At 54.2% G+C, this 16,935-nt stretch overlaps 1 protein-coding gene across 1 annotated transcript; it reads right to left on the bottom strand.

Moving 5' to 3' along the window:
• Positions 1–2,886: 2,886 nt before the first annotated feature.
• INAVA (innate immunity activator) lies at positions 2,887–16,684 on the bottom strand. The gene is made up of 9 exons (XM_038749519.1): positions 16,542–16,684; positions 15,180–15,304; positions 14,753–14,869; positions 13,858–14,080; positions 9,004–9,060; positions 7,967–8,192; positions 6,521–6,694; positions 5,334–5,991; positions 2,887–3,620 (listed from the first exon to the last, which is right to left on the bottom strand). The coding sequence occupies exons 1-9, from the start codon at positions 16,594–16,596 to the stop codon at positions 3,528–3,530; spliced, it is 1,728 nt and encodes a 575-aa protein (XP_038605447.1). The 5' UTR covers positions 16,597–16,684; the 3' UTR covers positions 2,887–3,527.
• Between the last annotated feature and the right edge of the window lie 251 nt (positions 16,685–16,935).

Raw genomic sequence — 16,935 nt, forward strand, 5'->3', positions numbered from 1 at the left:
CTGGGTAGATACGAGATAATCAGGTTGGACATACTCCCTGTCCCAAATGGGACTCACAGTCTAAGTCAGAGGGAGGAGGATTTAATCCCCATTTTATTAATGAGGTAACTGAGGCTCAGATAAGTGAAGGGAATTGCCCAAGGTCACACAGCATACAAGTGTCAAAACAAAAAAGAAGCCAGAGCAGGGCTTTGAATCCAGTTCTCTGATTCCCAGGCCTGTGCTCTGTCCACTAGCCCATAGGTTCTAGAGTTTGTTCCACCCCTTGACTGCTGTGTGACCTTGGACAAGTCACTTAGCTTCTCAGTACCTCAGTTTCCTCACCAGCAAAATGGAGATTGAAATACGTCTTTTTCTTCCGCCTTAGACTGTTAGCCCAACACAGGACAGGGTCTGTGTCTGATATGATCATCTTGAATATGCCCCACCACTTAGCACATAATCAAAACTTAACAAATACCACTATTATTATTATGAGGGAAAAGAGGTTGGGGAAAGCTAGGCTTAGGCCTAGAAGAAAGACTGAAGTGGGGGCTCTGTGCCTTTTATACACCACAACCCAGTTCCCAAAAGTGACACTTTGGAACAGAAAGACTCAGCCAATCATCTGTAGACTGTAAGCTCCTTGAGAGCAGCAACCGTGTCTTAATTATTGTACTTACCCAAGCACCCAGTACAGTACTCAGCACTCCGGGTGTGTGTGAGTGTGTATCTTTTGTTCTTGAAGACACCTCTGATAGTGAAATTCACCAGCAACTGCGTGTGTGACTGGAAAGACCAATACAGGATCCAGTTCCGGCCACAATGGGCACACAAAGTGGTTGTTGCTTGTTGTCTTATTGTGCTTAAAGTTAGCAATGCCTGGTGCTTTGTTCTCTTTCGACTCGTCTTTCAGTAGGCACACTGCAGCGCTTCAACGAACACGATTGATTGATGGATCTCAGCCTTTTCTTCCCATCCCGAGAAAGAGCCACGGCGTTCAGCCAACTCCTGTCGTCAACCTCACTTTGTGCCCCCTTTTGGTCCCCTAACCACCCCAGCTGCTCCCCTAAAGTGAAAAAAAAACCCTCCCACTTTTCTCCCCCTCTAGCCTGTAAGAACACTATAGACAGGGATTGTGCCTAGCAACTCTATTACTGCTCTGCACTCAGTAAATGCTCAGTAAATACCACTGATTAATAACTGTGAGCTCGATGTGGGCAGGGAATGTCCCTGTTGTTGTATTATACTCTCCCAAGACTTTGGTACAGAGCTTTGTAATAACAATAATGATGATGGTATTTGTTAAGCGCTTACTATGTGCCAAGCACTGTTCTAAGCACTGGGGGAGATACAAGATAATCAGGTTGTCCCAAGAGGGGCTCACAGTCTTAATCCCCATTTTACAGATGAGGTAACAGAGGCACAGAGAAGTTAAGTGACTTGCCCAGAGTCCCACAGCTGACAAATGGCAGAGCCGGGATTAGAACCCACGACCTCTGACTCCCAAGCCCAGGCTCTTTCCACTGAGCCATGCTGCTTCTCTTTGTACACAGTAAGTGCTCAATAAATATCATCGAATGAATGAACTGAGTGGCGGAGTGAACGTGGGTGGGGTGGCAGGAAGCTGGGTCACCCCATTCACATAGCTCCCAGCTTTCGGCCACCTCCAAAGTGGTTCTCAGGGGCTCTGCTGGCCCAATCCCCATGACCCCTCACCTCTCCGCCATTGTCCCCCGTAGAAGACTCCCCACCTGGACCACATCTGGGCCATCCACTTGTCATACATTTTATTAAAAGAGGATTTGGCACACAATTCCACATAGTTCCAGCCCCTGAGGTTGCATACAAAACTGAATACAAATTGTCTTTACAACAGTATCAAATGCAGTAACTTCACGGCAAATAAGTTAATAGAAAATGCTCTGGTTCCCGGGTGGGATAAAGTCTGCCTGTTGGGACACCCTGCCCGGCTCGGGAGGGACAGTGAGCTGGGGACAGGAGGGGAGGGGGTGGGGGAGGATGGTCCCGGGGTAAGGCATGATTGTAGGGGGGCTACACAAGCAGCAGGGGAAATGGGTGGAGTTCTGGGACAGAGACCGAAATCCAGAGATTGGTCGCCTAGGGGTGGACTTCTGTCTCAGAATAGCACCGGTTTGGCAGATATGGCCCTTGTTTGAGTTCCCTTCACACCTCCGCCCTGGGCTATCTCATTCTTGCCCTCTCCTAGCTGAAATGCCCGGGAGGGTACCTGGGAAGCAAATCTTTTGGTTAAATACTCTTCTGGCCATAAAGTTTAGGCAAGGCAGATGAAAAGATGAACCAATGGGAGTCCGTGCCCTTTCATCTGGGCACTCAGACTGTGCCACAAGACAGCATGGCAGTGGCAGGACCATTTTGAAGATGGGCACCAAGGTGGGTGCCATGGTGATGCCCCGGAAACTCTCACCTTCATCCTGCCGGCAACCTGACATCCTGGGGGCCAGGGATATGGGCAGGGCATCTCTGGGATTTATCCACAAGGACTTGCCAATTCTTAGTGGGCATCTTCCAAACAAGAGCCCACAGACTGATAGGAAGACAGGGCCTCTGGGTCTGACGTTTCCACAGTTGCACTGGGGTCTGTCTTTCTGAAGGGTTTAACTCATCTGCTGCTGCTGATGACGGGGAGCATGGTCCTTCCAGCTCCCCAGCCCCTGCAGCCCAGTGGAGACAGCTGTGACCTGGCCTCTCTCAAACTGGCTTCTTCAAATCACCCTGCAGGGATCCAGAGCCCTAGGAATGCACCTCTAGACTGTAAGCTCATTGTGGGTGGGGAATCTGTCTGTTTATTGTCATATTGTACTCTCCCAAGCGCTTAGTTCAGTGCTGTGCATACAGTAAGCACTCAATAGATACGACTGACTGACTGACTGATAACCACCCACTCTCCAGGTGCTCCTCGCACCTCCTACCCCCCGCCACCATCCCCTTGGAGGACTCAGAATCAGATGAGGGACAGAAGGACCCCTATCTGGGTCCCATGCTCCACCACAGCCCAACGTTAGAGATGGCAGTGTTAGCTATGGAGTGCTGCCGGGGTTGCAGAATGGGGCCCCAAACTCAGGACCTGGGTCCTCTCAATCCTGAGCTCCCTCATCCCTGGCTCTGCTGCCCAGGTGGCAGAGCAGAGAAGTAGGCAGGTGGGAGGTGGGTGGGTAGGCAGAATCAGGACCCAGGGGGCCAAATTCCCAATGCTGAAGATACAGGAGAACAACAAGCAAGTACTCGACACAGCTGTCCCCAGTGGGAGGGAGAGGAAAGAGAAGGGAGGGTTGGAGGCGGGAAGGAGGGAGGGATGGGAAAGGGAAGGAGGCCTTAGCTCCCAATCATTGACCTGCAATGGGGGTTGGAGAGCTGAAGGAGATTCAGGGGGCAGATAGCGGGCCCTGGCCAGCTGCCCCCTCCTGAAATCTGGGGTCCAGCCCACTGGTGGGATTACCAGAGACCTGGTGGTGAGGCCCGGGGGCTTGGCTGGAGGGGCCCGGCAGTTCAGGAGAGCGGCACCATCACACCTGGCTGATGATCTCCCCGTTCTCGGGCAGGAACACCTGCATAGGGAAGCCATCAGGTGACCTCCGCAGCACACAGACTGTGGGCACCTGCTGGGGCGGGGAGAAAGAAGGGAGCGGGTTTAGCCAGCCAGGCAGGAAGCCCCACACCCCTTTCCACCCCCAGGGCACCACCCACCCACAGCCCTGAGGACATGCGGCTCACTGCCCCACCCTCCCTGGCACACCTCAGCTCTGTCACGCCCCTAAAGTCTTGGCACCTTCTTCCGCCCACTCCCGCCAGCTCCCAGAATCCCTCCTGGGGAATAGCAAGGTCTGGGGGAGCCTGCCCCTCCTCCAGCTTCCCGGCAAGAGTGAGGCGGCCTGAGCGTAGGAGGGACAGGCCTTGGCTCGCCCTGAAGCCGAGCATGTCATCTGGGAGGGTGGCCGGGGCTGCCAAAACCTGGGGAGCGGTCAGAGCCCAGGGCAGCAGTCAGAGATGAGCACCAGGGACACCCCAGGTCCCTGGGGACCCCTGTCTCATGTTCCCATGTCTAAATCCCCAGCCTGTCCTCCTGGCTCAAGGCAGCTGCAAGGAGAGAGAGTGAAAGGGCTGGGTTAGTGAGTTTGATCCCAGGCAGCCAGCTCATTGTGGGCAGGGATTAGGTCTACCAAATCTGTTATACTGTACACTCCCAAGCATTTAGTACAGGGTTGAGAAGCAGCGTGGCTCAGTAGAAAGAGCACAGGCTTTGGAGTCAGAGGTCATGGGTTCAAATCCCAGCTCTGCCAATTGTCAGCTGTGTGACTTTGGGCAAGTCACTTAACTTCTCTGGGCCTCAGTTACCTCAGCTGAAAAATGGGGATTAAGACTGTGAGCCCCCTGTGGGACAACCTGATCACCTTGTAACCACCCTAGTGCTTAGAACAGTGCTTTGCACATAGTAAGTGCTCAATAAATGCTATTGATCAATTGCCCTCACCCCTCCAGAGAAGGAGAACTTGTAAGCTTGCTATGGGCAGGGAACATGTCTGCTGATTCTGTTGTGTGTACTCTCCCACGCATTTAGTACAGTGCTCTGCACACAATAAGCATTCAATAAATGTTTGATTTATTGATTGAGAAAGGCCTGGTCACACAGCTGGTCAGCAGGCCAGCTGGGGGTGGGGCCTTTGGTCCTTGTAAGGACACACCTCCCTGCCATCTGGGTGTTTTTTGTGTCCCCGATGATGCCGTTCATGTGAGGGCCTCTGAGCCCTCTGAGCCAACCCAGGACAGCCTCTGGGGAGAGAATTGAGGGGCCTCAGCTTCTATTCCATCCCTGAAAGCCAAGGCATACCCTGCTGGGACCACCTTTTACTGACTTCGGCTTTGGCCCCAAGAACGGTGACCCAGAGTCTCCCCGCACCCACCCGCCAGTGGCAGCATAGCCTAGTGGTCTGAGTTCGGGACGGGGAATCAGGAAACCAGATTCTGATCCTACATCTGCCCCCTGGTCTGTTGGGTCACCTCGGGACACTCATTTAGTTTCTCTGGGCCTCACTTTCTTCACCTGTATAATAAGGACACCTGAACTCTCGCCATCTTTGCTTTGAGTCCCACATGGGGTGGGGACCGTGTACGATCTGATTAGTTCAGACCCTAGCACAACACAGCACACGGTAAGCACTTACTATGTGCCACGATAGCCATTCAGTCTTTCCTGGGTAGTCCCCGGGGATTTACCGGCCTGTTGGACCCGCTGCTCCTCGGCTCCCCCAGCCACCCCCTCCGACTCAGGCCCCTGCCATCCAAATACTCCCCCTCCAGCTCAGTGTCCATACCTGTGCCTGAGGCCCTGGGCCTCGCCCCAAGCTCTCCCGGCCCACGGGGAAGCAGCGGTTGCGGAACGCCCCATGCCGATCCAGGGAGTGAGGGCGGGAGCCTCGTAGCCGCGCCCGCTCGTGCCACCACTTGAGTTCTTCGGACACGGCAGCCTTGCTGGGGGTCCGGCCGGCTGCCGTGGGGCAGTCCTTCAGCGAGGGGGTCCGCACGATCCGGCTGTGGGACGGCACCAGTCGCTGGTAGCGTACGGGGGCGCCGTCCCCATCCATACGGGGGTCGCGGGGCCCCGGGAGGTATCGCTCCCAGCCGGACTCCGGCAGGCAGCCCTCGGCCAGCACCACGTAGCCACCAGCAGGCAGGTGCCCACGGGGGAGCAGCAGTGTGGAGCAGTAGCGGGGACCACGAGGCCGCTCCGGCGGGGGCGGGCCCGGGCGCAGGAAGATGTCCGGGCTGCCGCGACCGGCTGAGCAGACGTAGGTGAGGCTGGACACCTCGGAGCCGCTGTCCTCGGCGCCGGAGGGCCGGATGGGCCGGGCTAGCGGCGGCCTGGCCGACGAGAAGCAGGAGTCGGGCACAGTCACCGTATAGTGGGTCGGGCGGCGGCGGGGGAAGGAACTGCGGCCTCGGCCTTCAGGGCCATCCCGGATCGAGTCCGCCCTGAGGGGAGGAGAGGCGGCCCCACCCAGTCAGCCTCCGCTCTGGGAGCCAGAGGCACAGAGGAAAGGTCAGGGAGCTTGGGCTTGTGTGGCCTGGAAAAGAGAAGGCCCACGGGGGAAGGGGGACCCTCGGGGGCTGGGGCTGGCACTAGGAGGTCCAACACTGGATCTGGCCAATGAGAAAGGTCAGGGACCCTCTACCTCTGCAGACTTTTTAAAACCTAAACAGGCACCCCTCTGGAGGCAGGGGACTGGATCAGTTGACCTCTTGAATCTAGGCTTTGCTAGGGCTGTAGCGGTGGCATGGACAACGGGATACAAAGGGGCATAAAGCTGGCAGAAGGGCCCCGGACTGCGAGCACCAGGTGTATCCTATCTCTACCCCAGTGTCTGACACATAGTAAGCACTCAATAACCACCACCATTATTGTTATTAGGTCATGCCAGCTTCCTGGGCTCCGGCCTCCTGTTGGACATCCCCCTTTACTTCCTCCACACATCCTGGCCACCTATGGAGCCCCGTTCCACACCTGAGACACTGCGCCGACCCTCTCCTCCCGGGCATCTCCGGCGTGGAGGGGGCACTTGCCCGGCCCTGCCGCTGCCCAGGCACGCCCCGCACGTGAACCACGTGGTACGCAGCAGGTTCCGGCACACACAACTCGGGTACGCTGGGTCCGTCCTGGGGAGTGGTGGCTGGGCTGCTGCAGAGAAAGATCATTCGCTCAATCAACCAAGGCCATCGATTGCTATAACAGAGTAAGTAGACCTGGGTTCTGATCCTGGCTCTGCCACTAATCTGCTGTGTGATCCTGGGTGAGTCACTTCACTTCTCTGTGCTTCAATTACCTCATCTGTAAAATGGGGATTAAGACTGTGAGCCCTGTGTGGGACATGGACTGTGTCCAACCTGCTTACCTACTCCAGCACTTAAAACAGTGCCTGGCACGTAGTAAGTGCTTAACAAATAACATAAACCCCCCCGCAAAACATGATCCCTGCCCCCAAGGAGCTTACAGCCTAGCCATTGCTGTTGTACTCTCCCAAGCACTTAGTACACTGCTTTGAACTAGACTGGTGCTTGATTGAAGCAGCACAGAAAGACACTTAATTTTTCTGTACCTCAGTTTCCTTTTCTGTAAAATTGTGATTAAATACCTCTCCTCCCTCCTACTTTGTCCACGAGCCCCAACTGGGACAGGGATAGTATCTAATCTGATTAACTTGTATCTACCCCCGTGCTTAGAACAGTGTTTGACAGAGTACACTCTTAAAAAATACAATAATTGAAGAGGCATAATAGCACCTCAGCAAAATCAATCAATCATACTTACTGAGTGCAGAACACTGTATGAAATGCTTGGGAGCATACAATAGAGTGAGTAGATACAATCCCTGCTTAAAACTAAAATTCATTATGGGGAGACAGACATAGAAAAGAATTTACTAGAGCCCTTAGTGGCACTGCTTATCTAGCATCTACTTATCTGTTTATCTAGCATCTACCCCAGTGCTTAGCAGAGTATTTGGCACACAGTGTTACAATTACAATTACTAGGAGGAAGAAGCAGCACGGCCTAGTGAAAAGAGCACGGGCCTGGGGGTCAGATGGTCTGGGTTCTAAGCTCTGTTACTTGTGGGCTGTGTGACCTTGGGCAAATCACTTAACTTCTCCGTGCTTCAGTCACTTCATCTGTAAAATGGGGGTTAAGACTGTAAGCCCTATGTGGAACAGGAATTGGGTCCCACCTGATTAGCTCATATCTACCACAGCACTGGCACATAGTGAGTGCTTAACAAATACCATTTAAAAGAAAAAAGACATGACAAAGCCAAGTCAATCTGCCTTCTCTCCTACCAATCACTCCTCTCCAGCAGCAGCAGCAGCAACAGCAGCAGCTGATAATGTCATCGTCACCACCTTTCCCACCACCTCCTGGGGCCCCGGCCATGCCAGTCCTTTCCCATGCACTCACCTGGCCTCGCTGCTGGTCTCTGATGATGACTTCTTGGCTTTCTCATAGGGGTGGTCCAGGCTGGTCTCCTTCCAGGGGCTGTTCTGAATGGGGGAGCGCTCGGACCCACCGGACTCCGGCCGGACGGGCTGCAGCCCCTCCAGGTTCTGGGGCGGGAGGGGCCGGGAGGGGGGCACCGGGGATGCCGGGGGCACTGAGGGTTCTGGGGGTGGCACCCGGGTTTCCTCTGTGGGGACAAGTGGCAGGGTGAGCTGGCAACGGGCGGGGAAACCGGCCTGACGAGAAAGCCGGAGCTCAAATCCAGCTCTCCGCTCCCTCTGCCTGGACCCCAACTCAAACCCCAAATCCCTCTAGGGGACCCCTGGGCCCCAGAAGGACCAGACTCAATCGATCAGACTAGCTTTCCATTTGGCCCCTGGGGGTGCTGGAAGCGAGCAGTGGAGTACAGTCTGTGTATATTTCTTTCTTCCCCTGTCTTCTCCACCTCCTCCTCCTCTTCTCACCCACCACTGCCTTGGAAACTACAGACATTCCCTGAAGAAACTCTCTCCCAGCTCTGGGGATCACCCATGTGGGCACCTCTAACTCAAACTGCTTCGAAGCTCCTCTAAGTCCCAGCCGGGGGTTCTCCCACACTCTGGCCTGCCCACCCAGGAAGCCCCGAAGACCAAAATCCCAGAGTCCCACAGATCAGAGCCCAGAACAGCTGACAACCCCTGAACTCATCACCCCCTGGAGATTTTTTATCCCCCTGGATCTCCTTCCCTGCAGCAGGGGTGCACCCTGGCACACCGAAAGAGGTCTTGGAAAGATAGGGAACTTGTGCCAAAGCAGATAAATTGAACTCAGAGGGGACCAGTTGCCTGCTTGGACCATGACATATTATTTCTGTCTGGATTCCCCCAAATCCTGCTCTGTGAAGACTTACTTCCAGCCCTTGCCTGGACCCCCAGGGGCATGGAACCAAGGGGCAACAAGGCTATAAATGACACTGAGGGGCATCCTAGCAGCCCCTCCCCCAAAAGAGCACCTCTTACCCTCTTCTAGCAGGATGGCATCAGAGAGGGAGCTGTCGTCAGAGGCGCTCAACTCTACTGGAGGTAGGAAGAAGAGAGGAACAGGGGGTCAGGGGAGGAGGTCCGGGCTCCTTTCCGGAAACAAAGCAGTCACTTCAGCACCCCGACCCCTGACTACCCACAGTCAGCCTCCTCACCAAGAAAGGCCTAATCTAATTTTTGGGGGGGTATTTGTCATAGAGTGCTTACTACGTGCCAGGTACTATACTAAGCGCTAGGGTAGATACAACTAATCAGGTTGTACAGTCTCTGCCCCACGTGGGGCTCACAATCTTAATCCCCATATTATAGATGAGGTAACGGAGGCCCAGAGAAGTGAAGTGACTTGTCTAATGTCACACAGCAGACAAGCGGCAGAGACAGGATTAGAACCCAGGTCCTTCTGATCCCCAGGCCTGTGCTCTATTCAATAGGCCACACTGCTTCTCTAATCTAATCTAATCCAATCCATGTGGCCCCAAAGATTCTCTATCCACCAGAGTGAAGAGGAACCCCTTCATTACCCAAATGTGCCCCAAGGATGGCCGCCTTCCCAGCAGGTTGGAGACAGGAAACCCCAGGTTCGGCTCTCCTGACCCCTCCCCACATCCCAAAGAGGGGGAAAGGCCTTGTGACTCCGTAGCCTTGTGCCTCTGGCCCTGTGGTTTTTTGTGGTCACGTAACCTTGAGCCCATCTACCTCCTGTCTCTGTGCGTCTCTAGCTGTTCAGCAGGGCCTCGGGGTGAAACCAGCCTCCTGATGAGGACAGTTAGCTTTCCTTTTAATAGGAGAAACTCATTTTTGCCTTCAAAGTTCTGCACTTGCCAGTCATTAACTTATTAATTCTTTCCATTTGCTCCTTTCGGGCAGTGCCAGGAAGCTCCAGCATGAAGCTTGCTCACATTTGCCGCCTCTGCCCTCCTCTTCCTTCTTAATAATAATAATAATAATAATAATAATAATAATAGTATTTGTTAAGCGCTTATTATGTGCAAAGCACTGTTCTAAGCGCTGGGGTGATCAGGTTGTCCCACATGGGGCTCACGGTCTTAATCCCCATTTCACAGATGAGGTAACCGAGGCCCAGAGAAGTCAAGTGACTTGCCCAAAGTCACACAGCTGACAAATGACAGAGCCAGGATTAGAACCCTCGACCTCTGACTCCCAAGCCCAGGCTCTTTCCACTGAGCCAAGCTGCTTCTCTGCTTAACCTTACCCTCCCCTTCCTCTTCCTCCGCCAAGGGCAAGGCTCTTCCAGACCCCAGCCAGCTCAGAAGTAGGGTGGGGGCCAGAGACCCCATGACCCTTGGTCCCAGAGGGGTTTCCCCATTTTCTCCTGCCCAGATGGGTCCTGAGGATCCAACTTCCTCAGCCCTAAAGGGTTAAGCCAGACGCTCCCACATCTCACCCAGAGCCAGGCATGTTGCTGCCTGCTCTTCACGCCGCCCCGGGCGGACACGACGTCATGGGGCATCATTTGAAGGGGGGATAAAGCACAGGGCAGACCTGTTCCACTCCCTCCCCCATCCCCACCTTCCTGGGACACAGCTAGCCCAGGCCGCCTGGGGCCACCTGGGGCCACGGCAAGGGGAAGCCAAGATGGCAAGAGTCAGGGAGGGGGAGGAGGAAAGGAAGAGGAGGAGGAGGAGCAGCAAGATCTAGAGGAAAAAAACACAGGACTGGGATACAGGAGACCTGGGTTATATAATCCTGGCTTCACCATTTGCCTGGGTCAAGCCACTTACCTTGTCTGGGCCTCAGTTTCTTTTCCTATTCTGTAAAACGAGGATTAAATAACTTTTCTTCCTCCCTCTTAGATGTGAGCCCTGCGTGGGACAAGGGCTGCTTGTGATCTGATTATCCTTATCTGCCCAGTACTGCTTGAGAAGCAACGTGGCTTAGTGGAAGGAGCATGGGTTTGGGAGTCAGAGGTCATGGATTCTAATCCCAGCTCCACCACTTGTCAGCTGTATGACTTAACTTCTCTGTGCCTCGGTTATCTCATCTGTAAAATGGGGATTAGGACTGTGAGCCTTACGTGGGACAACCTGATTACCTTGTATCTACCTCAGTGCTTAGAACAACGCTTGGCGCAGAGTAAGCACTTGACAAATGCCATTATTATTATTATCATTATTATTATTATTATTAGTCCATAGGCAGGGCTTAACAAATCCCACTGCTATTATTATTAATGGAGGCAAAGAATGGAAAATGACCCTGTGCACTGTAAGTTTTCCTGTTTTATCCCTTCCACCTCTGTCTCCACCCCCATGCCAATCTAGGGGCACCTCCGCCTGGCCAATGAGAGGTTCCCAGCAGCAGCTGCCTATTGGGGGGTGTCCCTTGTAGCTCCCTCCTTTCCAGCCTTGGCTCAAGGCCCTAGGAAGAGAGCCAGGGCCAGGCCTGCACTGGCTCTGAAGAGCTTACTGGATGCCTCAAGTGGGGAAGGCCTGAGAACAGGACAGAGGCAGAGAGGGAAGAGGGTGAGAGGGAGAAAACAGCTAGATGTGGAAAACATTCTCCTGCCGGCTATCACTCAAACATCACTCGATACGGGCACGGGAGCGGGTGAGGGGCCGGCTGCTCCTTCACCCACATAGTTTCCCACGGTCACAGTTGGGCCCCCCTCTCTGCACACCACCAGGACTTCCCCAGGATCCCAGTCAGTCAGACAATCATATTTATTAAACGCTTACTGTGTGCAGAGCACTGTACTAAGAGCTTGGGAGAGTACAATATAACAATAAACAGACACATTCCCTGCCTAAAAATGAGAACCAGAAACACCGTTCTCCAACAGGCTGGGCATGAAGTGTCTGGCTTTACAGTCCAGATCGATGCCCTCTTCCTCTCTTCTTCCTTGACAGATTTCTGGGGTGCTTCCTCCAGCTCCCTCCCATTTCCTATGGGGAATTTCCCAGTTGGGGGAAGACCTGGCACCAACCCTGGAATGGAGGTAACTGGGGCAGGGTTCAGACAGCCTCCATGAACCCTGAAGGTTGAGGAGCATAGAGGACAGGCCCAGGGTCCCCCCCCCAATGGGAACATTCCCCAGCTATTTGAACTTGGTGACAAGACCAACCCTTCTCACGCTTCACTTGCCTGTGATCTGAAATTCCCCAAGGCCTGACTGCAAGGATCAGGGTAGGCCAGGGGAGGGTATTGGAAAGGGGGTAGGGGTACAGGGGAGGTGGAGGAGGTGGGTGGGGGCATCACTGGTGGGCACCTCTGGTGAGGTGTCCGCTCCCCTCACCTCCTCAATCTCCTCACGTGAGCCTCCCCTGCTTTCCCTAGGTGCATGGCACATAAAGAAGGAAGAGGAAGGAAGAAGGGGGAAGGTAAATGGGAGAAGAGAGACAGGGTAGAGAAGAACAAGAAAGGAGAGACGAGGGAAAGAAAGCAAGGGAAAAGAGGCAGAAGGGAGAGGAGTGAGGAAGAGGGGAACTAGATCATTTACTACAGATGGGCAGAAACTGAGTGCTAACTACTCACTAGGCTTGGCTCAGATCTCAGCCCTGGCCCAGGAGAGACAGAGGTTGAAGTATCCAGCAGCAAGAAGACAGCAGAGCGATACCCAAATCTCGAGGCACGGGGGACAGAGGCTTCCAGAAAAGAGGCCTAACAATCCCTTCAATTCTCATTCTTTCTTTTCTTTTTTAAACTGTACTTGTTAAGCACTTAATATGTGCCAGGCACAGTTCTAAGCATTGGGGTAGATACAAAGTAATCAGACTGGACACAGTCCGTGTCCCAAATAGGGCTGAGTCTTAATCCCCATTTTTACAGATGAGGTAACTGAAGCACAGAGAAGTTAAGTGACATGCCCAAGGTCACCTAGCAGACAAGTAGCAGAGCCGGGATTAGAAACCAGGTTCCTTCTGACTCCCAGGACTGGGCTCTATCCACTAGGCCATGCTGCTTCTCTTTCATTTTCTGTCTGTCTCCCCCACTAGACTGTAAACTCTTCAAGGGCGGGGATGGTGCCAACTAATTCAAATGCACTCTCCCAATAAGTACAGGGCAGATGCTCAATCAGTAGTATTGATTGACTGATTAATGACTAGTTGAGGTGGCGATGGGTGGGCTCACGGGCCTCAGTGGGGAGAGGGGTCCACAGGCACCACCATGTCACAAGCAAGGGGAGACAGTGATTGACAGGAGGAACCTAGCATAGTGTGCACTTTGACCCCATGGAGCTGGGGCTCCCCAGACCTCCACTTCAATCTACATCTGCTCTGCCTCTCCTCCATGCACCACTGGTTGCTTGTGGGAGTCGGGCAGGACAATAAACCCCCAGATTCCACCCTGCCATCCCAGACCCAACCAAACCCCAAATGGGGAAGTGTAAGTTCCCAAAGAAGCAGCCTGGACTAGTGGATACAGCCTGGGCCTGGGAATAAGAAGGTCATGGGTTCTAATCCCAGCTCTGTCACTTGTCTGCTGTGTGGTCTTGGGCAAGTCACTTCAATTCTCTGTGTCCTCATTTGTACAATGGGGATTTAAACTGTGAGCCCAATATATGGCAGGGACTGTGTCTAACCCGATTTGTCCCCCCAGCACTTAGTACAGTGCCTGGCACAAAGTAAGTGCTTAACAAATACCACAATCATTATTGTTATTGAAAGCAGAAACTGCGTCTACTAACTCTGCTGCACTGTACTATCCCAAGTGCTTAGTACAGTGCTCTGCACATAGTAGTGCTCAGTAAATACCATTGATCGAAGTGGAGGCTTAGTACCCGAAGTCTCTTCTATGCAGGTCCCAGCCATGTGGCAAAGACTAACCCGGAGACCCAAGGGCTGGCCCCCACCGCTCCAAGATGGGTCAGCTCACCTCTCCTCAGGGGGCCAGGAGGCAGGGGACCGCCTCCGCCACTCGGGCGCCTCTCGCTGAGACAGCGCCGCAGCTCCTGCAGCTTCTTCTCCTCCTGCAGGACGGCATGCTTGCGCCGCCGGCGGACCTGCTTGCTGAGGTTCTCCTCGTGGTAGAGGTGACGGGCAGCTTCGGTGATCTGCTGCTGCAGGACCAATGCCCCCTCCAGGCTGCTCAGAGGGTCCTGGGGGCAGATGGGGAAGAGATCGATCAGATGGCCAACCGGAGGCGAAATGGAGGCGAAAAGAACCAATCAGAGACACGTGGGGTAGGTGCCACCCCCTCATCCTAGTCCAACCTCTCAGTAACCGGCTGTTGGGGAGACGAGGAAGTTCTCTCCTGAGATAGAGGGCCCAAGTTCCTCCAGCAGAAAAGTCACAGGAAACACTTGGAAATTTCCAATGCCAAACGTAAGCCACCTCAACTAGCAAGAAAAGCCAGGTCTGAGGCCCACCCACAGACCAGACAGCCCAGCCACGGGCCACAACCCACCATCCCTCCCTCCCCAGGAGGCTCAAGAGGGTGGAGACCTAGTCCGGGCCCGGCCCGGCCCGGCCGGCTCACTGAAACACTTTCCCCTCTAGGGAGGGGTTGACGAGTCGGGAACAAAGGTCACCTCTGGGATCAGGGCAGCTGACCAGTGGAAGATCCCAACTAGGAGCTCCCGGTCCCTCAGCCACCCCTTGGCCCACAGGGGCTGGCCAACAAGCAGGAGGGCCAGAGACAACTGAGGCCCTGGAGGGAACTGTGTCTATTCACTCATTTGGAGACATTCCTCTTTGGGGTCCCCCTCGCCTCTCTGTGGAAGGGCTGCGTCAGTTCATATGGGGGCATGCCTCTTTGGGGTCTCCCTCACCTCTCTGTGGAAGGCCAGGTCATCCAGCTTGTAAGCAGCGCCTATCCTCCGTCGGACCTTGGGCAGCTTCTCTCCAGGCTTGAGCGGGTACTCTTGAGGCAGTGTGCCTGTCAGCTCCTGCGGAGGCAAGGGGGCCGGGGGAGGCTATCATCAGGAGAGAAAAGTCCTCTGAGGGCAGGGACTGCGTCTGCTCCTGGGAGAGTCTCCCAAAGCTTCGATGCCAATGCACTGCTCACAAGAGGTGCTCAATAAATCGCATCGAGTCGGGCACTCCCTCATTCCCATTCCGACTCAGGCCAGCACCCTCCACGCGTCCCTCTCCCTCAACTGCCCTCCACCCACCCCGGGTTCCCAGCTGCCCTCCCTCTGCCAGGAGGGCCCGAGGGGAAGTGGAGGGCTAGGGCAGAGCCCCGGGGCTCGTACTGACCGCCTCACGCATACACAGCTTCCTCAGCTCTTGCAAGCAGGCCTCCAGACGCGCCTCCAGTGCCTCCTGTTGCTTGCGCACGGCCCGCGTCAGCTCCTTCAGTGGGGACACAGGGCTGTCGGGACCTGCATGGGGAGGAGGAGGAGGAGGGAGAGGAGGAGGAGGAGGAGCAGACACCAGGCATCAGGGAGCCGGAGAGACGGGGCCAGAGAGGGGCCCGCACCTCTGAAGTGCCAAGCCTCCACTCCCAACCTGCCCCAGGTTTGCAGCATTTGCACCCGCACCCCATGGTGGGCAGCCAGTGGGGTAGCCCCCCACAACACGTACATGGGCAGCCAACTGGGGAGCCACCCCAACCAAACCCCAACACACTCACATATGGACAACAAATGGGGGAGCCCCCCTCTCTCCCACAAGACATACACAGAGCCAGGGCTGGGGCACTCTGCCCAGCAGGGCTCAGGGCTTAGGGAGCTGCCTCTTCTGCCTCCCGGTGAATCCAGAGCCCATTCTCAAGGCTACCTGAGGGGCAGAGAACAATTCATTCAATCGTATTTATTGAGCGCTTACTGTGTGCAGAGCACTGTACTAAGCGCTTGGGAAGTATAAGTTGGCAACATATAGAGACGGTCCCTACCCAACAGCGGGCTCACAGTCTAGAAGGGGGAGACAAACAACAAAACAAAACATGTGGATAGGTGTCAAGTCATCAGAACAAACAGAATTAAAGCTAAATGTACATCATTAACAAAATAAATAGAATAGTAAATATGTACAAGTAAAATAAATAGAGTAATAAATCTGTACAAATATATGTACAGGTGCTGTGGGGAGGGGAAGGAGGTAGGGCAGGGGGGATGGAGAGGAGGAGAGGAAAAAGGGGGGTCAGTCTGGGAAGGCCTCTTGGAGGAGGTGCACTCTCAGTAGGGCTTTGAAGGGAGGAAGAGGGCTAGCTCCCAGCACCCATGGGGTGCTGAGTAGTGAGATGCAGAAGACAGTGAGAGGGACTGAAGTCTTGGTCCCTGTCTTCGAGGGGCTGCCAGTCTGCTGCAGGAAGAGAGCCGACAAACCCTCAGACACAACAATGACAGACACACAACATAAATGAGAGAGACAAATAGCAGACCAGAGACTGTAAGTGATCAAAAAGCACCTAGTTTATAGAACTCTAGGTTACTAGAGCAATCACAATGACTGCAGTCAGTTGGTGCGGTAATGTGGGGGGCTCCCTGTAAGAGAAGAGCCTTCAGAAAGATTTTTGAAGAAGGTGGGAGCACTTTCTGACACAGAGGGAATCCAGACTGTTATTCCCTAGAAACAGACAGCCCCCAGAGGGGTGGAAATTCCCCACATCTCACTCACCGGACTGCAGGATGATGCCGCTGTCTGTGTCACTGACCTCATCTTTGTTCTCCATGGTGGGCTGGGCTGAGTGAGGGGGCTAACCCCGCTGCACGGTAGGTGACACCACTCTCTGCCCGAGGCAAAGCTTGGGGAGATCTGGAGTTTCCCCTATTCCAAAATGAATCAAAATTTGATCAGCAGGCCAACAACCCCCTCTCTCCCCAGGACAGAAGCTGAACAATCAACCCCTGGCGGAAGAGCCCCATTCTACCAGGGGAAAAACGAGGAATTTGTGGTGTGGACAACCCCAACTCCAGCCAGGATACATGATAATAATAATAATAATAATAATGGCATTTATTAAGCGCTTACTATGTGCAAAGCACTGTTCTAAGTGCTGGGGAGGTTACAA

This window comes from Tachyglossus aculeatus, chromosome 7 (genome assembly GCF_015852505.1).
Source record: "Tachyglossus aculeatus isolate mTacAcu1 chromosome 7, mTacAcu1.pri, whole genome shotgun sequence".
Lineage (NCBI taxonomy): Eukaryota > Metazoa > Chordata > Mammalia > Monotremata > Tachyglossidae > Tachyglossus > Tachyglossus aculeatus.

Excerpts from the sequence above, each read along its gene's own strand:
- INAVA (XM_038749519.1), bottom strand. The coding sequence starts at position 16,596 with ATGGAGAACAAAGATGAGGTCAGTGACACAGACAGCGGCATCATCCTG. Across the intron at positions 9,061-13,857 it reads TCCTGGCCCCCTGAGGAGAG|TAGAGTTGAGCGCCTCTGAC; the intron begins GTGAGCTGACCC and ends TCCTACCTCCAG. Across the intron at positions 3,621-5,333 it reads GCCCAGGGCCTCAGGCACAG|GTGCCCACAGTCTGTGTGCT; the intron begins GTATGGACACTG and ends CCGCCCCAGCAG.